The sequence below is a fragment of the Protopterus annectens genome, chromosome 8.part0 (genome assembly GCF_019279795.1).
Source record: "Protopterus annectens isolate FY-2018-M chromosome 8.part0, PAN1.0, whole genome shotgun sequence".
In the NCBI taxonomy this organism is placed as follows: Eukaryota; Metazoa; Chordata; order Ceratodontiformes; family Protopteridae; genus Protopterus; species Protopterus annectens.
The window spans coordinates 1,951,752,563-1,951,765,790 of record NC_056741.1 but is presented as its reverse complement, the minus strand read 5'-3'; the positions used below and the strand labels follow the sequence as shown (position 1 = coordinate 1,951,765,790).

Below are 13,228 nucleotides of genomic sequence, written 5' to 3'. Positions count from 1 at the left end.
GTCCCTACAATGTGACTCACAGCCTCCAGCCCTAAGATTCTGGACAGATATTATAAAGTCCCCCAGATTGCAATTTCCTATTTAAGGCTTCTGTGGTGGACCCCTCTGTCATCTCTGTAGCTTCTGACAATGCTGTGAGGTCCCTTCCTTCCACTTCACTTCTCCCCTCAGACAAAGACTGTAGGCATCTAGAGAGGTTGGGGAAGAAAATTTACACTTCAGCTACTTTAGCCTTCAGGACTTTGAATTACCAAATGCATATGACTAAGTATTCCCTGGAACTTACATCACAGTTATCTAAAATACTATCTGACATGCCAGATTCAGAAAATAAAGCCTTGGCCTCTTCCCTAATTGCTGCATCCTCACAGGTGGCCCAACACTCCATAAAATGCAGCTGTGATGCTGTTGTGGCTACCTCCATGGCTGCAGCTTCTGCCTCAGTACTGAGAAGGTTTGCTTGGTTGAGACTTCATCCTTTCCCTGAGGACATCAAGGCTAAGCTCATGTTTGCTCCCATTGACAACTCTGCCTTATTTGGTAAGGCTTCAGCTGATCTTTTTCAAATCACTGCAGGAAAAGAGCAAGGAGTTAAAGACCTCAGACATATCTTGTCTTTCCAGTCCCAAAATTTCACATGAACTACCCTTCAAAATAGGTCTTCGTCAACAGGCAATCCCGACCCGCCCAATCCAAGCCCTCCAAGGGGAGCAAGAAACCTCATCACTTCTCAGCTTGCTCCTCTTCCCACTCTACCAAGCAGTCCTTTCCTGACAGAGCAGGTTGTTCCTGACTCCTCAAGACTCCCTTGCACTACTCCTCTCTCCCTATGCCTATCCCTATCCCTATCCCTTCCAGCCTGGGAATCCATCACACAAGATGCCTGGGTCCTGTACATCATAAAACACAGACATTTTATGATGTGGCACATGGTGCCTCCCTTCAGGGATATCCCGCAACCACATGCAGATCAGATACTCCTCTTCCCACAAGTATTGACACACCTGCTACAACAGGGAATCATATAGTCAGTGCCCACACCCCAAAAGTAACAGGCTTCTACTGTCACATGTTCTAGTTCCCATAAAGAAAGGCCTCTGGAGACCCATCGTAGACCTTTCCTTCCTCAATACCTTCCTAATGGTACCCTTTTTCAAAATGCTCACCCTTCAGACCCGGTTACCTCTGATCCTCGTACAGGCCTTTATGGTGTCCATAGACATCAAAGATGCCTATCAACATATTCCCATTCATCCCAAGTTCAAGAAATGTCTTTGTTTCTCGTGGGATCCTGGAACTTTCAGTTCTCAGCCTTGGCTTTTGGCCTTTCAACAGCCCTAAGAGTTTTAACAAAATGGTTAGCTCCAGTAGTCACCTTCTGCAGACTCCAAGGCATTCAAATCTTCTCTTACCTTGATTACCTCTGTTCCAGGCAAACACTCCAGAAGAACTGTTGAGGACCCTAAACACAGCCATCATCATACAACATCTAGGATTCACAATCAACTTCAAAAAATCTACACTCACCCCATCTCAGGATTATGTCTTTCTGGGGTACAGATTCCAAAAAGACAAAATGATACTTTCCCCTTCCATCTCAAAAGTCTCGTGAGCTTTGTCAGACCTTTTCAGGGATTCTTCCCCTGCACCACTTGTCAGCAAGGCAATTTATAAGAAGTCTAGGACTGATGGCTTCCACCATCCCTATACTGCCTCTAGTAAGACTCCACATGAGGAAGTTTCATTAGTTCCTGAAGATGTGCCCACCCTCTGGAATTTCAAATCCCATTATTACCTTGCTTAAAGAAAGAGCTCCTATAGTGGTTACAACAAATGTCCATCAACCCAGGACTCCCCATTCACCCATTGCCCCCAACTCAAGACCTGTACACAGATGCTTCAGATACAGCCAAGAGGGCTGAACTGGGCCTACGTATTGTTCAAGGACAGTGGTCTCCCTCTCAAGAAAAGATCATGTAAACATAAAAGAAATGAAGATATTTATCCTAGCAATTCAGTCCTTTCAATCACTCCTCGACCCAGGATGGCTGAGGATCTACACAGACAATATGACTGTTCTGTGGGTTGTAAACAAGTGGGGGGGGGGGGCAAAATCCTACCTACTGTGCAGATTAGCCTTACAGGTTTGGGAACTAGCCCACTAACTTCAGTTTTTTCTGCAGGCAGTCTACATCCCTTCCAATCAGAACTCTGTGGCAGACACACTAAGCAGATCTGCAACACAAGCCCACAAATGGATGGTTCATGGGGATGTGTTCCTAGACATTGCCCATCAGTGGAGTATTCCTGAAATAGACTTGTTTGCCTCATCTCTGAACAGAGAACTTCCAAAAGTTTGTGCCAGAGAACCTCACCCTCTGGCATGGAAAGTGGACACTCTATCAGTATCCTGGAAGGGGAAGTTTCAGTATGCTTTCCCTTCCCTTTTCTTCCCCTCATTCCGAAAGTCCTACTGAAGATTCAGCAGGACAGACAAAAAATCTTGCTGGTCACTCCCTATTGGCCAAGAAAGCACTGGTTCCCCCCATCTCCTGCACCTAGCCAAAGGTAGTCATCACAAGTTACCTCATCGAGTGGACCTACTCACACAACACAACGGCTCCCTCATCCATCCACACCTGGAAACTCTACAACTGACTTTGTAGATGATAGAGCCCTGATATATTTTAGACACCTATTCTCTGAGGTTGTGCTTCAAGTCCTGCAGGAGGCTAAGAAACCCAATACAAGGAACTCTTACCTTCCCAAATGGACAAGATTTTCTATCTGGTGTTTCTCTCAAAACTTGGATCCACTAACAGTTGATCTTCCTCTGGCTCCTTCATACCCGTGTGAGTTGCTGAATTCTGGCTTAGCTTATTCTTCAGTAAAAGCACACCTCTCGGCCATTTCTGCATGTCTGCCTCTTTTATCTCCTTTAGCATCTAGATTTGAGACCAAACAGTTTCTCAAAGGCATCCTCCACATTAGACTTCTCAGGAGGCCTGTGTCCCTCCTTGGGATCTTAACTATGCACTAGAGAAAGTGGCCCTCGCACCCTTTGAGACTATAGCTCTGTAAAACACTGCACCTGGAAAACTGTCTTGCTGCTAGCTATAACTTCTGCCAGAAGGGTCTCTGAGCTACAGGCCTTGATGGTCCCCCCCTTCTTGGTCTTCCACAAAGACAGGGTTTCCTTTCACACCAACCCCTCCTTTACACCCAAAGTAGTTAATGTGTTGTCTTTAAACCAGGCTATCCACTTACCAACCTCTTTCCCCTGTCCCCAAAACAATAGTGAGAAGATCTTACACACACTTGATGTGCAGAGACAACTTAGAATTTACCTTCACAAAACAAGTCTTATTAGGAAAACTGACCAGGTATTTGTTTCCTTCCACCCCATGGCTCTGGGTTTGCCTGTGTCCAAGCAGACCATTTCTAACTGGATTTCCAAATCCATTACCTTCTGCTATGCCTTCCATGAAAAAACTCCTCCCTGTTCAATCAAAGCTCACTCTACCAGAGCAGTGGCCTCCTCTGGTGCCTTTCTCAAGGGACTAGACACCAATTCTGTCCTAGAAGCAGCTACACGGATATCTGTCCACACTTTTACCAAATATTACAAGCTGGATTCCATTTCCAGATCTAGGACTGAGTTGCCAGGGCCATCCTTCATGGCTTCCTGGAAAGTCCTTCACCTAACTCCATCTCCCTCTCTACATGAGCTTTGGTATTCAGTCTCATGTAAAGAATACTACAACAGATGAATGGAATAGTTGTGTAAGAACTTACCATAATGATAGATATCCTTCTCTTCTCTGATGCAGTATTCTGTCACACCCTCCTTCCCCACTTTTTATGGTTCTTGGATGTACTGACTCTGGTCCTTCGACTCTTTGCTGGGGTTTTAGTTCTGAGGATGGTGCGTGTGTAAGTCACATTTATGGCCTATATCTGATAGCTGCCTATGTGAGACATATCACACACCTTACAGTAGTAAAAGACTTTGGTGTACTGGCCGATGTTGGGTCGCCTGGGCAGGCAACTCCCTCATGTAAAGAATACTACAACAGAGAAAAAAAAGGGCATCTGTCATTATGGAAAGTTCTTACACAACTATTCTATCTAGCTAGCTATATAAATTCACAAATAAACAGCACCAAGAAACACACGATTAGAAAGTAATTTTAATAATAGCCAGTCCAACAAATTGAGCCATATCAGAATGGAAAACCAAATCAGAATATGTTTTGTTCACAGAGGAGTCTCTTCAGTGGTAATGACTCTAAAGTTTCCCATCACCATTGTTTTAATAGTGAAAAAATCACAGATCAAATTGGTCATGTGACAACAGTATGGTTATTAACTCATTGCTATGGAAAACTAAAATTATTCATTCAAACCATGCTTATATAAAGTCCCTAAATTCAAAATTTACATTTTCTCTTCTTTGTCCAGAGTACTTTTCTTTGGTAAAACATTTTAATGTATTTAGAAAAATCTATCAATAACTGTACAAGTACAAAGTAGCTTTTTTGCAATCCAAAGAATATCTGACAACTAGGCCATGTTGTCTGACCAACACAAAACACACCACAAACATGTGGCCAGATATATTGTCAGTTTTACAAGTAAAAAAAAAAAAATGAATACTACAGCTTGTTAGTGTTGACTGATGCAAAAAAATTCATGTTTCTAGAATCAAGTTACCCAGTGTTCGATCTGACTTTAAAATGGCCAGAACATATTAATTCCCTAACAATAAAAATGCTTATGCCACAAGTAGTCATGAATCCCAAAGTGTCTTGTATAGTGTTGTTGGATGGGATCCCAGAGTGATGATTTTTCATGTCAACTCTATTCATCGGGGCCTAATTCTTGGACTACTGACCTTGTACATTTTGTAGCCTGTCAGTATGAATACATGCCCCATTTCTGATGCATACTGACCAAAGTCACTGTTGTCTCTAAAGATTGTGTAGACCCTCTAAACTTGGGGAAAATGGCATGTTTGTCGATACTAAATCTGAGATAATTGTGGTAAGGCAAAATATCATTTTTTTATGAGAAGCTTCTGATACAAAGTTTTAAAGCATCTGTCCTGCATTTTGTGAACAAAACCATCCACAAAGTCAGTAGACTTGTTGTTTGTCTTTCGGCTTTTCCCAGTTAGGGGTTGCCACAGCAGAACTCCGGTCTGTTAATGATTGGCAGTTGTTTTTTTTTTTTTATGGTGTCGAGTTGCCAGCCTGACACCCAACCTTCGGCGAAGGCATGCCCATTCAACGCATGTCTTTTGAACGCCCACTCAACCGCGGGGAGGACATGCAGACTCCACACAGAAGGCACTCCTAACCCAAGCCGAGAATCGAACGGGAGAACCTCTTGCTGTGAGGCAACAACGCCACTGCTGTGCCACCGCGGAAGACACTCTAGGATTAAACTTACAGTTAAATATGATTTAAAGTTATTGTTAAAATAAGCAATAAAACTATGAACTTGAACACAACAGTCAGGTCTGCTGTTTGTGAAATCCTTCTTACTTCTTCAGCAGTTCCTTTTAATATTCTACACTGAGACCAAGATTTTTATTGCCTATAATTCTTACCTAACTTATTTTGTTAACAAGTCATTAAGTAAATTTTGTGAGCTTCAGTCAGACAAAAATCAACAATGCTTTATCAACACCAGTGTCTTTCTTGTACTTTGCTATTTCATTTACAAGTGTTTTTATTTAATAAATGTCTTGTGTTTCATATTAATAAAAGCAGTCAGTTTTTTCTTGAAATCTGGAGTGTTGTATTGTTGTATCAGTACATTGTGGATATGGTGATCATGAAGACTGGTTGCCATGTGAAGCCTTTCTTCATATCAGTCACAGGACACTTTACTTGGGTTACATCATAAATTCAGTTAGTCTGTCAGTTGAAGATGGTAAATAGAAGATGAACCAAGGAAACTTCTGGTCACAAATTCCTCAATTATGAATTTAGGTTAAGGGCAATTAATTTATATTCCCTGTCTTATCATATGCTATAACTTGATCAGCTGCTTCTTTTTAATGCCATTAGAGGTAATTGTTTGCCATTTTAAGCCTACATAAGGGTAATAGTGTTTTTTTTTTCTTTTTTTATCATCTATGGTTTTTCTAAGGAATAATTAGCTTGTTGAAGTGTTGGCTCTCTAAAGATTTTTTTAAAGGTATCTGAGTATTTAAAATAGGAGATGCATGGTCTGGTAATATCTGTAATGGATCTTTTTTAAAGGTATCTGAGTATGTAAAATAGATGTATGGTCTGGTTATATATGTAATGGATCAGACTTTTGAAGCTAATTGTCTGGGAATCTGGTGTGTGTTTGTATTGAGACTTGTAATAGAATATTGAATTTCCTCAACATTTGCTTGTTAAGTTGCTTATTACATTTTGATTTTAACTTTTGAATCATGCATTGTGCTACAGTTGTGGCCTAAAGATTGAAATAAACAGCACATTTTAGTTATATGAAGTTATTTCAATTTTAACCCAATGTTTGTTTCAGTTTCTAGGCAAAGAATAAGAAATCATTCTGCTCAGAATTAAAAGGCTTCAAGAAATGAATGGTACAATAGTTTCTAAAGTTTTGGACAAAGAGTTTCTGAGAACATGGTTTGCTGTCCTGGAATAATTTTAATTTGCCTTACATATCCAATAAATATTATGATTGCTCAAATGTCTTCTGTTTCATAACTTTTCTATATGGCATTATATATTCCCTTCCTATTTACAAATTGCTCAGATAAACAGATGCAAAAATATTTTCTTGTTACAAAAAATTTGTTGAAGTATGAAGTACGTCTGAAAACCTTCTAATAGAACTGGGTTTTGTATCATAAACTTGATGTTCACAATAACTGAATTTTACAAATTGTTTCCAAGTTGTGACAGAACATATATGTTGCTTTTTTCAGTGAGAAAAAATAATGGTGATGACATTTTAAATTGGTACTTTATTGGTGCAAGATGAGTGACAGCCAATATTTTTTTTTAAGTCCACTGAAGTTCAAATATCTGTGGGCCACAACCCAGTGAAAATTAAAATCTCATAGTCCTTTAAGACAATAACCTGAATATTTTTATGTATGAAAATATTTTTCCATTTTTTTCTCAAATGTAAACAAGCACATGCTGCTAAAATCTGAAATTGGCATCAGTATCATGACATTTTAAAAAACAGCACTTTTTAAAATTGCACTACTAATTTTTTTTTTGCCTGTAATCATTTAATTTTAAAGATGGGGTTGTTGCCCTCTGAGGCAATATATTCTTGTTTGAATAGTAAAATATGTTCTGTAGCCGATGCTAATTGTATATTTACCAATGTACAAAGAAAGGAAAATTACAGAAACAATTGTTTCCATGCAGCCAATGCCATGCAGGCTGTAGTTTCAAAGGGCAGTGTGCACAAAACGTTCATGCAAGTTGTTTTGTTTTTTGCTCCCCATAACTCACTAAATTAACTCATTCAGCCGCACATTTCAGAGAAAAGCAGTTTAATAGCTGCAGGGGTCTATCTCCTTGTACTACCTTCATAAAAGCAAGAGTCAACTAATTCTGTGTGTCAGCCCTATTATTCAGCCATCTTGCAACGGTTAATACTTTGGAGCTACATGTAATAAGACATGCATAACATAAATCCCACACAACATCAATATGGTTATCATTAATGGGAAACACATTTTTTTGAGATGCTCACAATGGCTGTAAAGATCTGGCTTGATTTCTCTTTGTTCATAGCCTCATACTGGGGTAATGATACCTGCAGATGGTAGTGACCTAGCTCCAGGACACTTCAGATATATATATATATATATATATATATATATATATATATATATATATATATATATATATATATATATATATATATACTGCATTATAAAGTGTATGGCTGCTAGCATCCAGTAATAGTTTAGCTACCAGACAGACAGACAGACTGCATGTTGTGTATGCAGTCAGACTACAGTACCATCTTTTGGTGCACAGATCTATGTAAATCCAGAGCCTGCTGTGGAATTCTGAGGCTTTGTCTGAAGAGAAAAATGTTACTGACTTTTTCATTCGGCTGTTATTTGTTCAAATTATATGTATACATATTAGTCTGATGTGCTCATTTAAAAATAAAAAGGTATTGCCTGCAATATGGGGGTAGCTTATATCTTAGTAAAAGAAAATTGTAGTGGATCTCTAGTCTTTGTCAGCCAGTAAAATAGAAAGGATGTACTGATATTCTAATGCCTTGGTGAAATAGCATATTTGCTGCAAAAGTTTCCTAATATGTACAGTGGTATTTTTGGTCTCCCTTCACTTTGGTGAAGAGATCTCCTGAATGGAGCTGCTTTTATGTTTCTTATGTGCACTGCTGCTCAGATTTGTTGTGAACAGAACCTGCTATATGCTGCAGTTTAACTTTAGTTTCTAATATTTGAATTTATCACCATTTTTGTTTTTTTTTTTTTGTTGTTTGTTTAAATTGTTGAACTGGAAAAATAAAGGAGACAGCAAAAGAGCATTCTTCGATATTTCAGAGGTGGAATATGTGTTAAATAGTACCATAGATGCAATTCTGCTTTCAAAATACAGTACTAAGCAGTCATTGGGCAGTAGTTCATAAATATGTACTAGGCTAGCAACCCCTGAGGCCTTTTTAAGACTTAGTCATTCATTCCAAATCCCTGGCAAGTTCTGGTACCCATGGTAATTACAAGCAGGGGCTTGAAAGTTGAAACATATATAAGCAGGGGCCTGGGAGATGCACAATTTACAGGTTGCCTTTGTCCATTGGAGAAATAGGTGTCAAACCAGGGATGAATTTCCTTTCCCCCATCCAATTGTCCAAGTTGCAATTGAATTGGGTTAGGGAGATCTACTTCACATGGATGGCGAGCCTGTTCCAGAAAACAGGTACTTTCTGAGATACATACCTGTTAGTCCAGAGGGTCCTATTTATAACACAGGTAAGGTTTAAGTCTTTGTTTAAGTCTTTAGATAGGTCAACTTTGTTGCTGTTTGATGGACCTCATGCATCTCAGCAGAACAGAGTGCAGTCTGATGATGCTTTGTAGCCAGGTGTACATCTCTTCTCAATAGCCTTTAGAAAACAAAACAGAGGAATAGGGCTTTGAGGTGATCTAAGTAGGATGTGCTATTTGTGTCCTGTAATCTTTTAGAGAGGAACCTTTTCCATTTCTTGAATGTGCCTGGTTAGATGCATACCATAGGGAGCATTGTATTCAGTAGGTCTGATGAATGCCAAATACAGTGGAACAGTGACCTCCTTGGACCTAGATGCCATACTTTTGTTTATAAGTTGCAAAACACAGAATGTTGTTAGTCTTTTTGGCTTTTCCCTGTTAGGGGTCGCCACAGCGGAACTCCGGTTAGCTAATGATTGGCAGTCGATTTTTATGTTTCCGAGTTGCCAGCCCAATGCCCAATCAGTGAAGGCACGCCCATTCACACATGTCTTTTGGAGGCCACTCGACCACAGGGAGGACATGCAGACTCCACACAGAATGCACTCCAGCCGAGAATCGAACAGGAGAACCTCTTGTTGTGAGGTAACAACGCTACAGCTGTATCACCGCTGCAAAACACACAATGATTTTCTTAATACTGTAGACACATGATGGTCAAAGGCTAGATTACTGTCTATGTGTGTCCCAAGTCTCTGACTACTGCTTCATCTCTTAGGGGTATGTTGTCAATGTGATTGTACTGGGGGAGGGATAATTTCCCAAGGGATACTGTTGGGCATCCAGAGACTATTATGGAATTCTGAGGCTTTTCCTGAAGAGACAGATGTTACTCCCCAGATTCTGTATGCCTTGCACGGCATGCAGGATCAGTGCAGGAGCTCTAGCAGACAATATGTCTGCCGTGCGATCCAGGAACAGCCTGCAGGGGGGTGCACAAGCACTCCTGCACTAGTCCTGCATAGACTAAACCACTGTATGCAAATCACCCCATTTGCAAGAGAAATCCATGCAAATGAGGTGAATTTGTGATCCAGGAATTTTGCAGCCAGCTGTGCAGGACTAGTGCAATCTGCAGATATGTACTCAGTTAGTAACCGAGTACATTTCTGCAAAATCCATAATGGAGCAGTGACAACTCCAAATAAAGGCTGCATATCAGTCAGGAAGCATGCCAATGGCCAAGTATAAGGCCATTGGCATTGCAAACAACATAAAAAATAAGAAAAATCAACTTTGATTTTTTTTTTTTAGCCGATCTCGGCTGTTTAAGCGTAGGGCAGCGGTGCGGAAATGGGATCAGTTGGAAAATAACAAAATAAATCTAAAATAAGCATTCTAACTAAAATCACTCTTCTGCCATACAAGTCAATGGCAAGCAGAAGACAACATGCCAGTGAGTAGTGGTTGCTAAGGGGGGAGGCTCAGTGTGTGACATGTAACTATGCATTAGCAGGCAGTCCTATGCACATGAGGGGAATGATAGTGAATCCCAGTTTTCCCCAGCATGCTAGTCAGGTCCCAACAGTGTAAGAGAAGGAATAGCTTGGTGCAAGCCTAGGAGTTAGCTGACATCATGGGGGGGAGGGGTGTCAGGCATATACTGTAAGTGGAATGGAGCCCTGTGGCTCAGGTTTGCTCCTAGCTAAACACAGCTAAGCAAGGGGGTATGTCTGACTCTGCCTAGCCCTCTGTACATTGCCTAAGCAGGTGTGTGCACCATGCAAAAGGTTTTAAAGGTTTTAAAGGTTTTAAAAAAAGTTAAACCAGGAAATACCAGCTCTGTGCACATTTGAGCACTCTGTTTGCATGGCGCGCCCCTGGGCTTAAACAGGAAGGCAGTGGGAAGGGAAAATAGCAGTAGGAAGGTAATCTAGGAGAACTAGCGTAGCTGGCAGGTAAAATGTATCAGAATCAGCTAATTACACATGCATCAGACCAGCCCAGAACACTACTATAAACTATGCAAACGCCTTCCCCTCTGGTTTTTCCCACACTCTACACCACCTGTGTAAACAAGCAGGGAACTTTTAACACTCACAGCAGCAAAATGATAGGGGCTGCAATAGCTATCATACAACAACTTGTGGAAGAGGCTGGGGGTGGTGAGGATGTGAATGCTGTCAACCAACCCACAGTGAGGAGAAGGAAAAGAGTGTACAGACCCAGGGTAACCTACCAGGGGCTACATGAGCTGGAGATAGTGGAGCAGTATAGGGTGGACAGGGACCTCCTACAGAAAAATGATGAGCTGTGCCGGCCACGCTTCACACAGAACTAACAGAGGGGAACCCATCCCAGTGGATACCAAGGCATGTGTAGGCCTAAGAATACTAGCTACAGGTACCTTCCAAAGGCCAACTGGGGAAATTATGGGGATCTCACAGGTATCAGCATTCAAGGTACTCCAGTTCCTGGATGCCATGTCTGCATGTGTCGGTGAGCATGTATATTTCCCCAACACCCGTAAGACATTTGCCAACAATATGCAGCTGTTCAACCAAATAGCAGAATACCCTGAGGTAGTGGGTACACATACTCACACATAAGCATCAAAGCACCACCTGGTGAGCAAGGTAGGGTCTACATCAACTGCAAGGGCTTCCCCTCTGTCAACTGCCAGGTCATGTGCAATGCCCAGGGCATAATAATGAATGTGTGTGCTGGCTGCCCTGGAAGCTATCATGATTCCCACATCTGATCTGGCATCTGACACAGCTGTACCAGATATTTACCACTGGGGACATCCCTCACGGTCACCTAGTGGGGGATGCTGGATACGCACTGGAGCCATGGCTGATGACACCTATCAGAAATGCACACACACACCCAAACAAGAAATCCATAATGAGGAACACGCACAGACCAGAATTATTGTAGAGCATGTGTTTGGGATGCTCAAGTCACAGTTCCAGTGCCTGGACACATCTGGTGGAGCCTTGCAGTACTCACCAGCTACATGTACCCAAATTGTCATCGTATGTGCTATGCTACACAATATGATCCTGCGGAAACAGCAGCAGCAGGAACAGCATGGGGCAGGGGCACACAGCTCCCCCACCATTGCCAAGGCCTGCACAAGCACAGAGTGACTCCAAGGAGGAACAACCTGAGCCTGCCCCAGTAGGCAGAAGGAGGCATGCCCAGTATGCCCTGGCCTTGGAAAAGAGGCAATGCATATCACATACACTGACACAGGAGGGACCCAGGGAATAACACCTCTCTCTGACTCTCACATACAGTAAAAGGGATGTCAATCATTACACTACCTGTGCTCAACCATGTGTAGGGAGTGTACTGTGTGCATCCGACATAGGCAGCCCTGCAGCACCACCCTCAATAATAGGACACCCACAAGGTAAGTGACTCACACATGCCAGTGAGGGGGTTCAAATACCTAACAACAGTTACAGCCAGCAGGACAGGTGTAGACAAACACAAACAAAGGCTGTGCTATGGCCTCTGAATAATGCCTATGGGTAACCACCCCCCAGGCCTACACAGACTACAGCAGGTCAGGCAGTGGGTCATTGGTTCTGAAGGGTAGGAAGTCAGAAACTAATATGTAGGTAAATCAATGCTAAGATCTGTAGTACACTGGTATGCCTCTAGTCAGCATGATAGGTAAGAATACAGAATGAAATGGGGTACCTGACATACCAGTACAGTCATAGCAAATGTGTACAACTGTCAGGTGTGCTCCCCCATCCTACATAGTAATGTAATAACAGTCAGGTCTGCCCCCCAATCCTGTGTAGAAATGTAGAAATAGTCAGGTGCCCCCCTCCATCCTATGTAGAAATGTAGTAACAGCCAATGCCAAATGATCGATGGATACCCTGCGGAAACAGTATGCTACCCGCAGGTGTACAACACAAAGGTCAGACTGCAGTACAAACTACCTGGACTTGATCCACACATTCAGTACAGAGGGCATACAGGGCATGCTGACACACTTAGAGAAATGAAGGCAATGTCAGTCAACAACATACTGAAAGGTCATACTGGGCAAGCTCACACACTTGAAGGCCATGTCTGCAAACACCAGTGGACCAGACATATATGGCAGTCGCAGATGTTAGTGCAGACACTCCTCAGTATGCACCACACATGCTTTGCACACACAGTGGATAGGGATACAGACATATATCTAAGGACAACACACTATAATAAGCCAAAGGTAGATGTACATAGATGTGTGGAAGAGGGTAA

General features: G+C 41.8%; 1 protein-coding gene across 1 annotated transcript in view; it reads left to right on the top strand.

The window, feature by feature from the left end:
• Positions 1–6,714, top strand: part of WFDC1 (WAP four-disulfide core domain 1) — a 387,006-nt gene extending 380,292 nt beyond the window's left edge. Inside the window, exon 5 of the mRNA XM_044081474.1 lies at positions 6,544–6,714. Within this exon, the coding sequence (XP_043937409.1) occupies positions 6,544–6,584 (41 nt within the window). The 3' untranslated portion in view covers positions 6,585–6,714. The remainder of the gene's footprint in view (positions 1–6,543) is intronic.
• The last annotated feature ends 6,514 nt before the right edge of the window (positions 6,715–13,228 follow it).